The 15,901-nt window shown below is 41.8% G+C and overlaps 1 protein-coding gene and 1 long non-coding RNA gene across 2 annotated transcripts; both read left to right on the top strand.

Moving 5' to 3' along the window:
- Positions 1-9,531: 9,531 nt before the first annotated feature.
- LOC118704682 lies at positions 9,532-15,901 on the top strand. The gene is made up of 2 exons (XR_004983481.1): positions 9,532-9,563; positions 15,748-15,901. It is a non-coding gene; the product is annotated as an uncharacterized LOC118704682 (long non-coding RNA).
- On the top strand, positions 14,184-15,901 carry LOC118704681 (tetraspanin-3-like). The gene has a single exon (XM_036412575.2). It carries the CDS (start codon positions 14,357-14,359, stop codon positions 15,098-15,100), a length of 744 nt encoding a protein of 247 aa, XP_036268468.1. The 5' UTR covers positions 14,184-14,356; the 3' UTR covers positions 15,101-15,901.

Here is a 15,901-nt window from a genome sequence, read left to right as displayed (position 1 = left end):
AGTTGGTGATCTAGTTTCATTCTTTTGCATGTGTCTGTCCAATTTTCCCAACACCATTTATTGAAGAAACTGTCTTGACTCCATTGTATATTCGTTGTATTGGTTTATTTTAAGGAAGGCAGAATTTAAAGATAGCAGAGCCTTGCCACAGACACTCTATTTACTGTTTTTTGTTGGCCTATTGCCAAAGCATTGAGGGTGCTTTCCTAGCTCCATCCAAGTAGGCGCTGGGACATGACCTGATTCTCTGACCAGAGATATGCTCTCCTGACAGATGCCAAAACAACTGCATTTCATCTCCAATGAATCTGAATTGGAAGCAAGTGGGACCCAGTTGCATTCTAAACATGTACAAGGGTCATAGGGTGACCTTGTTTCCTCTCATCCCTTAAAATATATTCAGATTGCCGAAACCGGTTTGGCTCAGTGGTAGAGCGTCGGTCTGTGGACTGAAAGGTCCCAGGTTCTATTCCGGTCAAGGGCATGTACCTGGGTTGCGGGCACATCCACAATAGGGGGTGTGCAAGAGGCAGCTGGTCAATGTTTCTCTCTCATCGACATTTCTAGCTCTCTATCTCTCTCCCTTCTTCTCTGTAAAAAATCAATAAAATATATTTAAAATATATATATAATATATTCAAATTTCTAACTGTCCTCATGGATGAGGGCGGTAGGGGAGGTGAAGAGTGTAAGGGACAACTCTACGACTTTTCTGGTCACTTTGTGATAAGAAATGCTCCCAAGGCTGTGGTTATGGCATTTATCCCATGTAATAGTCAAGTCTCTGGAAGTATAATAAATTAAAGTTGGGACTCCTTTCTCTCTGGTCTTGCACTCCTCACACTCCCCTCCCATCCCCCACCCCACCCCACCCCAGCTTGCTGTGCTCTGATCCCTTCAGAGTCAGAGCATGAGAGATGATACACAAAGGCACAACAAAGTCTATGTGGCCAGGAGTCATGAGCAGAGACACTACTCTCTAGGACTTTTCTGGAATTTTGAAAGACTCAGTGCTGAGCGTCCTCTCTGGTATATATTTTTATTTCAGCTGTTTTTACTTAATCAACATCTAGTATTATCTTCTAATAGATCTGATTAGCCCTCGGGCAGCCCTGTGGATAGCACCTAAGAGGACTCCGCACACAGATCATGTCTAAACCATGAGAAGAATTCATGCATCATCTCCCGCCACATTTGCACTCCAAAGGTATGCATACACCTTATCTCAATTTAAGCATGAACAGCTAGTCAGGCTATCTCATGACCCTTGGTTTTATTCAGCAAAAATATACATCAGGCCACTGATCTCCAAACTCCAGGGGCTCCGTATCAAGCTCCCCAGGTGGCATGTTGAAGCCTCTCTTACTAGGTTTGAACGAGGGGGCAAGCAACCTCCTTTCCTCTGTGGTGCTCTTTCCAAAGGTTTAGAGATGCTCTTATATCCCTTTGATGTGCTCAATATGAGGGAAAGGGTTTAACAATCACTAAGTTTCTCAGCCACTTCTTTTTCTTTTTCTTTTCTGTTTTGCCAATTCTGTGTGGTGGTCTGCCTCACAAACTCACTTGTGATGCTTGCTATTTATTATCTTAAATTCTTAGGAGAATTTCCATGTTAACACCATACTGCACTTTAGCAATGGAAGAAAGGCCTGGTGCAGGAGGGGTATAGGCTGGCATGCTTCTCCAGGATGGCTCTGCCAGGGTCATTATTTGTTCACCATCTTCCATCGTCTCCCCTTTGTCTCTGTTGGTCAGCACACCAGGGCCGATCTCCGATCTCCAACAGAGGACAGGGCCCAGCGACCCTCCCATCTTGCCTCACAGACCAAGCTCTGGTGGAGCAGAGGACACTTGCTTTTAGGGCGCCTCCAGCCAGTACAAAGGGCGCTGTCCAGACCTCGGTGCTGAAACACCTCTGCTCTCTGCCCTCTGCAGAACAGAGCCTCCCCTGCCACAGCCTCCATTTCACCCGAATGGCCTTCCACCCCTCCACTGGGGCCATAGGGACCCAACAATCTGCAGCGATCCTTGGCAGCTGCCCCAGCTCTTCCGGCCTATGAACCAGAATCTTATCCGAAGCCGACCTTCCCCTACGAGGCCGAGGGCCAAGTCTCGGCCAGAGGCTCGCAGGGTGAAAAAGGGAGGAGATCCCAGTCCACTTTTTCTGGAAGAGGTGGGGACATCTTCACTGACGGCTCAGACCTGAGTGCTGAAATGGGGAATGGCCCGAGGGAGCCCCTCCCAATCCTTTCCTTAGGCTCAAATAACCCCTAAATTCCCCACATGCACATCTTCATGAAGATAACCCCTCTCTAGTCTGGGCGACTCCCAGCTGCATAGACAGTCTGCTCTCTGCCCCAGGTCCTGTCCGGGAGAAGCGTCCAGGCGTCCTACTCAAGGACAGAGCAACCTTGGATCAGGAATCTGGCCTTTACGATGGAGATGGCAACATTGCCCTGGAAGTTTTGCAGAATCTGGATGGCAATGGTCCTGGGGAGCACGAAGAAGCTGGACACAGCTCAATGGGGCAGCAGCCAGTTCTGAAAAGAAGGGCCAGAGGGAACCAGAATGGACAGCCAGATGGGCGCTGGTGGCCACAACCAAACCTTCATGGGGCTACCCAGCTCCCCTCATCCGGCTGCTCCCCAGCCGCCATTGCAGCAGCCGAGGAACCTCATACCCCCTTAAGCAATAAAGGGGTCACTTCAGGACCAGAGGGAGACAAGGTCATGGTGGAGGAAACAGGCTTTGAGGGGTCATCCTCGCAGAGCCTGCACCCAGCCCTCAGGTGGCTGAGGTGAGGGTCCTATCTTAGGGGCGCGGGGAGGGACCTTGCCTGGTGCTCTGCAAGCCCCATTCCAGGACGGCTCATAAAGGGGAGTATCACTCTACTTACTGAAGCATGTTTCTGGACCTTGCAGCCTAAACCCCTCCTTGCCCAGGAGACCAGCTAGTATGGGAAGAGGGACTGATACCAGCCGTAGAGATAATTGAAGTCTTTATCTTCATCTACATGGATCATGTTCAGGACACGTGGGTGTAGCCAAATTCCTTGAGGGAAAAATACCTTGATATCCATCCATTGATAGATGGTAGGTTTGAAATATATTGTTTTGTTACATCTTAACACAGACCACATTAAATTTTATTTATTTTTATTTTTGTTTTTTCCCCACTCCTGACTTCATTATGTAGCTGATCCCCTTGTGATTTTAATGCCCCTAGTATTTTTGGCAGCTGAAATGAAATAATTTAATTCTTAATTAAGATATAGGTATAGGTTTTAATTAAATGTTTCTATTGCTTTATTTGTCGTGTAGCTTATAGTCAAAGATTAAGAAAGTATGTGAATCATGTTCTAAAGACCTGCCTGTAAACCAAGTTCCAGGAGAAACACTTGAGAGTACACCTTGCATGAGAGAATAAAAAAAATATAGCTAGTTAAGCGCAAAACAATGATATCGATAGCTTCAAAAATAACAAGATCGCAAGATGTCTCATTTCTGCCTTTTGCTTTAAAGATAATGTCACTGACACACAATTATGAGATATTTCTCAGAATCTTGATTCTTCAATCCAACACCCTTGTTATGACAATAGGATTTTGTGTTGCTGGTGTACTGTTTCTTTGTCAGGTAGGAAAGATAACTCCAGGGCCACAAAAACAATTTATGAATTTTTTTTTCAAAAAAATGTCTAAATTTTCTGGATGCAGCTGTTGATGCCCAGGAGTCTGGGATATGATTTGGCAACAATTGTGGTATAATTGAAAAATCACTTAGTAAAGTTTTGACAGCCATTTTAGTTGAATACTTGGCCAATGCCATTCAGTGCCATAATAGGGTTAACTCAACCCTTTGAATCTGAGTTGCCAAAGTGGAGCAACTCATCAGATTATGTTCATTGAGATTATATATGAAACTTAAAATATATTTTTATTTATTTCAGAGAGGAAGGGAGAGTGAGAGATAGAAACATCAATGATGAGAGAGAATCATTGATCATTGAGCTGCCTTTTGCATGCGCCACACCTAGGATCAAGCCCAGGCATGTGCCCTTGGCCAGAATCAAACCTGGGACCCATTAGTCTGAAGGCTGACACTCTATTCACTGAGCCAAAGCAGCTAGGACTGTACATGAATTTGCTCATCTAATCCTCAAAGTAAACCTACTCTTAAGGATTAGTTACCTACTTAGAAATGAGAACTACCGTTCAGAGAGAATGGCGATATAATAGAATTACATGGCAAAACTATAAGATGGCTAGAATTGGAGTCTCACTCTTTCCTTTTTAAAAAAAGGGGGGGGGTGTTTCTAACCATGTTTGAAGTTCAAATTTCTAAATCCAAATTTTAAGTTCAAATTTTTAAACAATATGCATCAGGCTAGGATATAGTACACGGATTTTCTCTTCTCAACTCAATTATCTGGAATCCTTCTCTCTAATTATGAGCTCCTTCCATCTTATTCACACAATCATGGTCCATGCCTGGTTCTCTTGGTACATGGAAACTCAGTGCACTGAATCCACATCTCATGTATGAGACCCCAGTTGAATTCATATACTAGTTTTAACATATACAATACCCTCCTCATCTGTGGAGGATACATTCCAAGACCTCAGTGGATGCCTGAAACCAAGAGGAGTATCAAACCCTGTATACACTGTTTTTCCCATACATCATACCTATGATAAAGCTTAATTTGTAAATTAGGTACAACAATCCTATAAAATAAAAACTTAATATGCAATCGCAAGCCACCCATGTAAAACATATATGGTGTCAAAACAAGCCAAAGGAAAATCATTTGGGCAAAAAATGAAAAAGGATCGCAAGTCAAATTTATAGGAAAGATTCCTTTATTAACTTCCAGTTGAGAATATGTTTGTATATTTTCAGAAAACAACTCTGAGACCATGTGGATTCCTGCAACAGAAAGGAATTGGTAAGACTATTCCAGCCATGAAGACAGAAGAGAAGCAGTCCAGAGATGGAAGACGCTGACGACGCCTTGCCATAATAGCAGTCAGCAGCTGTGTGCCACTGCAGGTTGCCCAGGACCAAACCAGGGAGAGTCCAACCTGCAATACCACTATCTGTCCACCATCCAAATATCATTGCTGACATGTACACATAAGGAACTGTTTGACATTGAAATTGGGTCTCAAAAGAACTGTTGGCCCAGAAAGAAACTCACTATAGACTGATTTGCCTCTCAGCATAACCATACATATTGCTTGTCTCATTTTCAGTTCTTATAAGTGTATTTCTATTAGCACATGACCTCAGTCATCTAGGGGAAATGATGATCAACATGGACTGATGAAAAGAACAGACCCAGAGTCAAGGAAGTATAGATCAGATTGTCAGATCTCAGAGAGAAGGTAGGGGAAGGTAGGGATAAGGGGGAGAGATCAATCAAAGGACTTGTGTGCATGCATATGAGCCTAACCAGTGGTCACAGACAACAGGGGAGTGGGGGTATGCATGGGGAGGGGTTTGGGATGGGAATTGGGGGGATGAGGACAAATCATCAATAAAGAATTTTTTTTAAAAAAATCAATAAAGAAATTTTTTTTAAAAAAATCATTCAGTGGGTGGGGGGGGAAGCTTAATATGCAAATTAACCAAACAAGAGAACAACCAGTGGAATGACTGGTCACTATGACACACACTGACCACCAGGGAGCAGGTGCTTAATACAGGAGCTGCCCCCAGGCCAGACAAGATGGGGGGGGGGTGTTCCTTGATTGCCCCACCAGTCACCCCACAGAGGTAGGTGACTGATGGTGGTGGCGAAGTGGGATGGCAAGAGATTTCATCACGCTACTGAGAACAGCGCACAATTTAAACTTTGTGAATTGTTCATTTCTGAAATTTTACATTTGTTTCAGACTGTGGTGGTTGTGGTAACTGAAACTGTGAAAAGTGAAACCATAGATGGGGATCTACTGTATACACCAAGACCAACAATCCTCATGTCCTTCCCACCTTCCCCCTCATCTGCTGATCGACCCCAATCCCAGGTACGTACTCCAATTGCTTCCTATTCCATGGCTTCATCGGGCCCAGCACAGGACTGGCTAATCATCCTGGTCTACACATAGAGTCACAAACCTCTACTTGTCTTTCTAATACATCAGGCAATCCCAACATCGAGCTCAGAAATCAATAGGCTCCATGAATATCTCCCACATGCTCTATGCATTTTGAGTGTTATATGTCTCATCTTCCCCCTGATTTTTTACTACACAGAATAGATGATTTAACAAAATATCTCAGCTCATTATTATAAAATATACAAATATCCCTTCTTTGTTTACTCTTCTCATTAAAACTGAAAAGTGATGCCTTCCCCTAGCTATGTTCAATTTTTCTAATTTACACCTATAGTCCTATGAATTTCATGTTATTAATTACAAATCAACCTCTCCATCACTTTACCATCTGCTTTCTCATCTTGAACTCACTATTTTTTATCTTTAAAAGAAAATTCCTCATCACATCTTTCTATAGCTCCAGTCCTACCCCTTTCTTCCTCTTATGAAACTAAATGTTCAGTTACATTTCCTCAAATCTCCAACCTTTAACTTCCAGTTTCACTGATCTCCTCATACATAAATCTTGCTGTGATGACCACGGTCATTCCATAAATAAGCCCAATGAGTGTTTGTCTTCATTTACTTGGAAATAAAGAATAATTGGACCATGACCTCCTTTTGAGATCATTCTTTTTCCCAGAGTCTTCTGACATCTCAGGCTCTGACTATCTTCAAACTACTATACATACTTCCTTCCGGTGTCCTTTGCAAGTTCCTCCTCAAAAGTACTAGTTGAAACACCCCAAGTCTCAGTTCCAGCTCCTGTACTCTCCTTTGCCTGTACACTGTCTTAGAACTCTTCTGCATTTCTTCTGTTGCTTCAGTTTCCTTCATTGTTATATCTGGTGAAAATGTCTCAAAATTCATGTCTACTTATTGTGGTGATCACTTCATGAGGTACATAAATGATTAATCACTATGTTGTATACCTGAAACTAATATAATATTGTACATCAATGATAATTTTAAAGATAAATAAAAATTAAAACATTCTACTTGCAGCCCTAGCTGATTTGGCTCAGTGGATAGAGCATCTGCCTGTGGACTGAAGGACCCAGATTTGATTCCCATCAAGGGCACATGCCCAGGTTGCAGGCTTGATCGGGGGGGGGGGGGGGGGGGGGGGAGGATGCAGAGGCAGCCAATCAATGATTCTTTCTCCTCATTGATGTTTCTGTCTCTTTCTCTCTCTTTCCCTTCTTCTCTGAAATAAAAATATATATTTTTAAAAACATTCTAGCCGAAACCAGTTTGGCTCAGTGGATAGAGCATTGGTCTGTGGACTAAAAGGTCCCAGGTTCGATTCCGGTCAAGGGCATCAAGGGCATGTACATTGATTGCGGCACATCCTTGGGGGGGGGGTGTAGGAAGCAGCTGGTCAATGTCTCTCTCATCGATGTTTCTAGCTCTCTATCCCTCTCCCTTCCTCTCTGTGAAAAATCAATAAAATATATATTTTTAATTCTACTTGAATGTGTTACAGGAAGTTAAAAGGAAATATATCTCAAACTGCAGCCCAGAACTTCTTCCTCAAATAAAAATTACTTCTCCTCTTGTCTCCAATTTCAAATAAGCTCCACTAAATACCTAGTAATTAACCTTTGACCAACCTCTCAAAACACAGAAACACAATCAAGCATTGCTGTTATTTCTATAATCAGCAGTTAATTTCCACAGCACCACCCACATAACTCCCACCCACAGTCATAATGCTCAGGCTTAATTTAAACATCAAGTCTTCAGTGCAATCATTGGTACTGAAATTTAAAAGATAATGTTTCAATCTCCAAACCCTGATTAACAAATTTTGCTGAGCTCTTTTCCACATAAGGAAGAGGATTTGTGGAAATGTTAACACCACTAGTTACAATAGAGCCCCTGCAAAAGAGAAGGCTGAATTAATGGACAATTATTTAAGACTAGAGGCCGGATGCATGAAATTCGTGCAAGAGTAGGCCTTCCTTCCCTCGGCTGCTGGCATCGGCTTCCCTCTGGCACCCAGGACCCAGGCTTCCCTCTGGCCACCAGTAGGCACCTGGGACCCGGGCTTCCCTCACAGCCCCGGCTTCATGTGAAAGGTCATCTGGAGGCATATCTATCTAATTAGCATATTACTCTTTTATTATTATAGATTGTCACTAGGTCATGAGAAATTGTATAACATGTTACTTGTCTAAAGTGAAAATAAAATAAAGAAAGAATATGTTTTTTTAAATATTATTAATGAGTTTGCTACCATTAAAGCCAGGAGAGTAAATGTATGATCAATTTTCTTGTGGTTTAAATTAAACTTTTAAAAATTATTTTTAACGCTCCTGCATTACAATATTGTCTTTTTTCAAGTACTTTAAAGCTACAAGGAAATGAAACCTTAAGTTTCTTATGAAAGCATGCCAGAGGAGCGCTAGTTTCTTCCCTGCTCACTTGGGGCTCCGATGGGACTGGAAGGAAACCACACTGCCCGTGCCTCTCACCACCGCCTGCGGTTCTTTCTCTCAACTACACAAAATGCTTCCTCAAGTTGCGAGCATGGCTTTTGTAAAAGGTCTGATAAAATATTTCATGAGAAAGAAGAAAATAAAACAGGAACATTTCAGAAAATGAAAGCTGCTGCGTTAGGTATTAAAGAAAAAAAAACAAAAAAAACTTCTAAAGAAGCCGGGGCCAAAGCTCCCCCCTCAGCTCACAGGCGCAGACACCAAGGGCTTTACCCCAAAGACCCCGCCGCAAATCTGCAAGCCAGTCATTAAGAGTGGGCTCGCGCGTCCTCTTGTGGCTCTGGAGGCGCAGCGCAGGGGGTTTTGCGTTCACTCCGATGGCCGTGTGCCCCCTGCCGGCCGCCTGCTGAAAGACTGGACTAGAATTATCCATTTCATTTAAATTAGCTCATTTGTGAGCATACGTTATTCACAGTATTCTCTTGTAATCTTTTTTTTTTTTTGTATTTAGCTTCTTTGAATATTTTTTAATTTTTAACTTTTTAATAGATAATATATTTACATGGTTCAAAATTTAAAGGTACAAAGGTTATGCATTGAAGAGTTTCTTCCCACTGCTATCCCATCAAGAAGCCTGCTATCCCCTCAAAAGGCAACAGATGTTAGCAGTGTCTTTGTATCCTTCCAGAGATTTTATCTAGGTACAAGCAAATAAATGTGCGTGTTTTTCTTACCCCCATCTTTTGCATAAATAGTATAGGAGGCACATTGTGCACTTTTTTAAGACTTAAAAATATAATAACTAGGTATCAGTACCTGGAAAACACTCTTAGTCATGAAGGGCTTACTCGGTGTTCACAGTATTTCGATTTATTTAATCAGTCCTATGTTATTGGACATTTAGCTTGTTGCCCATTGATTGCTACTCCAAACAATGCAACTGTTAAATCCTATTGCATCATATCAGGAGCCACATATTGTTAGGTTATTTCTTGTGTGTGTGTGTGTGTGTGTGTGTGTGTGTGTGATAAACTTGATCAGTGGGTTTAATAGTAGTCAGCCCGATCCATTGTTTCTATAGTTCTCCTTTAGAGAGATCTCTTCATATTTTCTCCAGCCTTTTGCTAAATTTTAGCAGCCATTGGTGAGCTTACTTAGATCTATTATTTTACCAACATCCACATTATGGGTGTGCCAGAAGAAAGTAAATAATAAAGATTAGAGCAGAAATAAATGATATAGGGACTAAAAAATACAAAAAGCAATGGTTCTTTGAAAGGATGAACAAAATTGATGAACCATTAGCCAGATTCACCAAGAAACAAAGAGAGAGGACCAAAATAAATATCATCAGAAATGAACGTGGAAAGTAACCACTGACACCACAGAAATACAAAGGATTTTAAGGAAATACTATGAACAACTATGTGCCAACAAGCTGGACCATGATTAATGAAAGGAGGCACACTGAATCAGGAAGAATCAGAAAACCTGAATAGGCCAATAACAACTGATGAAATAGAAGTAGTAATAAAAAAAACTCCCAGTGAACAAAATCCCAGGTCTGGATGGCTTCACAGGGGAGTTTTACCAAGCCTTCAAATAACAATCAACACCTATATTCCTCAAACTATTCATTTTATTTTTTATTTTTTTATTTTTTATTGATTTTGTACAGAGAGGAAGGGAGAGAGATAGAGAGTTAGAAACATCGATGAGAGAGAGTCATCGATCAGCTGCCTCTTGCACACCCCTACTGGGGATATGCCCGCAACCAAGGTACATGCCCTTGACCGGAATCGAACCCAGGACCCTTCAGTCCCCAAGCCAACGCTCTATCCACTGAGCCACACCGGTCCCGGCTGTATTCCTCAAACTATTCAAAAAAATCCGAGGAAGAAACACTTCCAAGCTCTTTTTATGAGGCCTGCATGATCCTAATTCCAAAACCAAATAAAGACTAATATCCCTGATGAACATAAATGCTAAAATCCTCAACAAAATACTAGCAAATCGGTCCAACAATATATTAAAAAGATCATACATCATGACCAAGTGGAATTTATTACAGGTCTGCAAGCTGGTATTGTATATTCACAAGTCAAAAAGTGTGATACATCACATAAACATTATGTGAAGGATAAAAATCACATGATCATATCAATAGATGAAAAAAAAAGTATTTAATAAATCCAGCACCAACTTTTGATAAAAACTCTTAGCAAAGTGGAAATAGATCATATCTCAATATAATAAAGACCATATATGACAAACCTACAGCCAACATCATACTCAACGGGCAAAAATTAAACCCTTTCCTCTAAGAACAGGAACAAGACAGTGATGTCTGCTTTCACCACTCTTATTCTAGAACATAGTACTGGAATTCCTAGCCACAGCAATCAGACAAGAAAACATAAAAGGTATCCAAATTGGAAAGGAGAAAGTAAAACTTTTATTAAGTGAGATGACATGATATTATTGTATTGTACATAGAAAACCCTAAAGACTCCACCAAAAAACTACTAGACTTAATAAAGAATTCAACAATGTAACAGGATACAAAATTAACACCCAGAAATTGATGGCATTTTTATACATCAATAATGAACTCTCAGAAAAAGAAAATAAACAATTCCACTTATCATAGCAACAAAAAACTTAAGATACTTTGGAATAAACTTAAACAAGGAGATAAAAGACTCATACTCAAAAAACTACAGGATGTTGAAAAAAGAGATAGAAGATATATTTATTAAAAAAAAAAAAGTGTAAAGCAAAGACCAATTTGGCTCAGTGGATAGAGTGTCGGCCTGCAGACTGAGGGGTCCCGGGTTCGATTCCAGTCAAGGGCACGTACCTTGATTGTGGGTGTAGCCCCAGTAGGGGGTGCGCAGGAGGCAGTTGATCAATGTTTCTCTCCCATTGATGTTTCTAACTCTCTATCCCTCTCTCTTCCTCTTTGTAAAAAATCAATAAAATATTAATATTAATATTAATATTAATAAAATATTAATAGTTTATTGATTTTTTTACAGAGAGGAAGAGAGAGGGATAGAGAGCTAGAAACATCGATGAGAGAGAAACATTGACCAGCTGCCTCCTGCACATGCCTACTGGGGACGTGCCCGCAACCAAGGTACATGCTCTTGACGGTAATCAAACCCGGGACCTTTCAGTCCGCAGGCCAATGCTCTATCCACTGAGCGGCATCAATAAAATATTTTTTGAAAAATAAATAAATAAATGGTGTTGGGAAAATTGGACAAATACATGAAAAAATGAAACTAGACAACCAACTTACACCATACACAAGAGTAAACTCAAAATGGATGAAAGACTTAAATGTAAGTGGGGAAATCATCAAATTCCTAGAAGAACCATAGGCAGCAAAATCTCAGATATCTCTCATAGCAATATGTTTATAGATACATTTCCTAGGGCAAATGAAACTAGGGATAAAATAAACAAATGGGACTACATCAAAATAAAAAGCCTCTGCATAGCAAAATAAATCATCAACAAAATGAAAAGGGAGCCCACTGTATGGGAGAAAAATATTTGGCAATGACACATCTGATAAAAGGTTAATATCCAAAATATTGCAATATATAAGGAACTCATACAACTTAAAAAAAGGAAGACAAACAATCCAATTAAAAAATGGGCAAAGGACCTAAATAGACACTGCTCCATAGAGGACATACAGATGGCCAACAGACATATGAAAAAACTAGAGGCCCAGTGCATGAATTCATGCACCAGTGGGGTCCCTCGGCCTGGCCTGTGGGATTGAGCCAAATCTGGCTCTCCAACATTCCCCAAGGGGTCCTGGGTTGTGAGAGAGCGCAGGGACCCCATTGGTGCAAAATTGGGGCCGGGAGGGACATAGGAGGCTGTCCAGCCAAGGAGGGACTTCAGGAGGGCTCCAGGGTGTGTCTGGCCAGTCTCACTGAGGTCCAATCGGCAGGGCCCCAGCAGCAAGCTAATCTACCAGTTAGAATGTCTGCCCCCTGATGGTCAGTGCATGTCATAGCGAGCGGTTGAGTGGCCTTAGCATATGATTAGCATATTATGCCTTGATTGGTTGAACAGCTGGACAACCAAACACTTAGCATATTAGGCTTTTATTATATAGGATGCTCAAAGTCACTGATCATCAGAGAGATTCAAATTAAAATGGCAATAAGGAATCACCTCACATCTGTCAGAATGGCTGCCATCAACAAATCAACAAATGACAAGTGCTGGTGAGGATGTGGAGAAAAGGGAACTCTAGTACACTGCTGGGGGGAATGCAGACTGGTGTAGCCATTAAGGAAAACAGTATGGAGTTTCCTAAAGAACTTAAATATGGAACTGCCATTTGAATCAGTGATCCAAGTCCTAGGAATATATACTAAGAGACCCAAAGCACCAATCAGAAAGAATGTATGCACCCCTGTGTGCTTAGCAGCACACTTTACAATATCTGAGATCTGGAAACAGCCCAAGTGCCCATCAGCAGGCGAGTGGATAAAAAAAGGTGTGGTACATTTACAACATGGAATACTATGCAGCAGTAAAAAGAGAAGAATCTCTTACCCTTTGAGACAGCATGGAGGGACCTGGAGAGCATCATGCTAAGTGAAATAAGTCAGTCAGAGAAAGATAAGTATCACATGATCTCACTCATATGTGGAATCTAATTAACAAAATAAACTGAGGAACAGAGTGCATCCAGAGACATGGAAACAGGGAACAGAGTGTGGAATCTTGGAGAGAAGGTGGGGGAGGATGGGTGGGTGGGAGGTTCATATGCATAACCCATGAACACAAACAATAGTGTGGTAAAGGCCTGGGGAGGGGGTGGGAGCAGAGCGGAGGGGGTTAATGCGGGAAAAAGAGGGACAGTTATAATACTTTCAACAATATAAATAAATAAATAATAAATAAGCTGTGGGGCATGTGCACATTGGAATACTATGCAGAAGTAAAAAAGAAGTACCTTATTTTCTGGCGTATAAGACGACCCCCCTAATTTTACAGTTAAAACATGGGTTTAGGCCTATATTCGCTGTATAAGACTACCCCCCACTCCCAAGGCAACACTGGTTCTTTTTTTAATAGACCGCCTCTCTGACTCTGGCCAATCTGAGCAGGCTTTTTTTCATTTCAAAAGTCATCTTATACCCCGGAAAATATGGTATTACCCTTCGTGATAACATGGGTGGTTCTGGAGAAATAACCAGTTAGAGAAAGGCAAGTATCACATGATCTGACTTTTATGTGGAATCTAATGAATAAAATAAACTGATGAATAAAATAGATCCAGAGGCATGGATGAAACAGACTGACAGATCTCAGAGGGGAGGGAGAATGGCAGTGATGGGAAGAGATTAACCAAAGAACTTTTATACATATATGCATAGCCCATGGACAGAGAAATAGTGGGGTGGAGGTCTGGGGTGGGACAAGAGCTGAGTGGAGGGAAGCAAGGGGGGCATTGGGGGACATGTGTAATACTCTCAATAATATAAATACATCTACACTAATAAAAGAGAAAGATGCAAATTGACCATACCTCCACAACATCCACCAGCCGATCAGGAGTGAGTAGACAAACGAACCCAACAAAGATGTTGGGTTACCTGCCCCGCTGAGCAGCTGCGCAGAGGAGCCAGGTGCTGGCGGGCCGGGCTGTGCAGGGCCACCAGGAGCTGGGGGAGCCTCTAGCAGCCTGTGCGGATCCCAGCTGGCAGGCGCCCTCGCCATTGAGGCCTCGCTGGGCGGGCGCATCCGGCTCCGGAGCAGGGCCCCAGCGACTGCGGGCGCCATGGGCCAGTGCGGCATCACCTCCTCCAAGACTGTCCTGGTGTTTCTCAACCTCATCTTCTGGGGGGCAGCTGGCATTTTATGCTATGTGGGAGCCTATGTCTTCATCACTTACGATGACTATGACCACTTCTTTGAAGATGTGTACACTCTCATCCCTGCTGTGGTGATTATAGCTGTAGGAGCTTTGCTTTTCATTATTGGGCTAATTGGCTGCTGTGCCACAATCCGGGAAAGCCGCTGTGGATTGGCCACGTTTGTCATCATGCTACTCTTAGTTTTTGTCACAGAAGTTGTTGTAGTGGTTTTGGGATATGTTTACAGAGCAAAGGTGGAAAATGAGGTTGACCACAGCATTCAGAAAGTATATAAGACCTATAATGGAACCAATCCTGATGCTGCTAGCCGGGCTATTGATTATGTACAGAGACAGCTGCACTGTTGTGGAATTCACAACTACTCAGACTGGGAAAATACAGACTGGTTCAAAGAAACCAAAAATCAGAGTGTCCCTCTTAGCTGCTGCAGAGAGACTGCCAGCAGCTGTAATGGCAGTCTGGCCCATCCCTCCTGTGAGGCTCTGGTTGTGAAGAAGCTACAAGAAATCATGATGCATGTCATCTGGGCAGCACTGGCATTTGCAGCTATTCAGCTGCTGGGCGTGCTTTGTGCATGCATTGTATTGTGCAGAAGGAGTAGAGATCCAGCTTCTGAGCTCCTCATCACTGGTGGAACTTATGCATAGTAGGAAACTCAAGCCTGAGCTTTTTCGTCTTGTTCTAATTTGGAAGGTGAATTGAGCAGGTCTACTGCTGTTGGCCTCCACAGTTCATTTAGTTTAAGCACACATGTCAGACAGAGCTGTCTGGTTCTTCATGTGCCCACTTACTTTCCTAGCCATTTAAGACTTCCTTTTCCCCTGTTCTAACTGACTCTTCACATCCTTAAGTTTTTAAGTAAAGTGATATATGTTCTAATTTCAGAGCCTTTTGCAAGTTGTATGGTGTGGTAGAATTAAAGGAGGATGTGGACTGCTTCTGTTTCCTCCAAGCAGCAATGGGACTGCTGCTGAAGTACCACTGGGTCCTCGGAGTACCACAATGGACAACTCTTGGCCAAATGTGTGTGCTGTTTTTTTGTGTTTTTTTTGAAGGAAGGAGGAATTAACACCAGATGGTACCCCTCATCAGAGTCCTTATAAAAACTATATGCCATAATCCAATAAGATAGCAACTATACAAAATGGCTACAATAGATTTTAGAATTATACAATGTACAACTTAGTTCATATTCAAAATCAGATTCATCTTTGAAACTAGAGGTTTTTAATTAAAGCTGGCTTTATAGGAGGAATATAATGTAATGTATGCACTACTGTTTTAAAACAATTAGAGTGTGTGTTTGTATGATTGAGCCCATTCAACGTAAGTCTAATTTTGTTAGAAATAATGTACCATGTAGACTAGCAAAATAGTATGTAGATGTGATCTCAGTTGTAAATATAAAAATATAATTCAATAAACTCTGTATTATCCCTTAAAAAAAA

This window comes from Pipistrellus kuhlii, unplaced genomic scaffold, assembly GCF_014108245.1.
Source record: "Pipistrellus kuhlii isolate mPipKuh1 unplaced genomic scaffold, mPipKuh1.p scaffold_m20_p_45, whole genome shotgun sequence".
NCBI classification, from domain to species: Eukaryota; Metazoa; Chordata; class Mammalia; order Chiroptera; family Vespertilionidae; genus Pipistrellus; species Pipistrellus kuhlii.
This window is presented reverse-complemented; position numbering and strand designations above follow the sequence as displayed.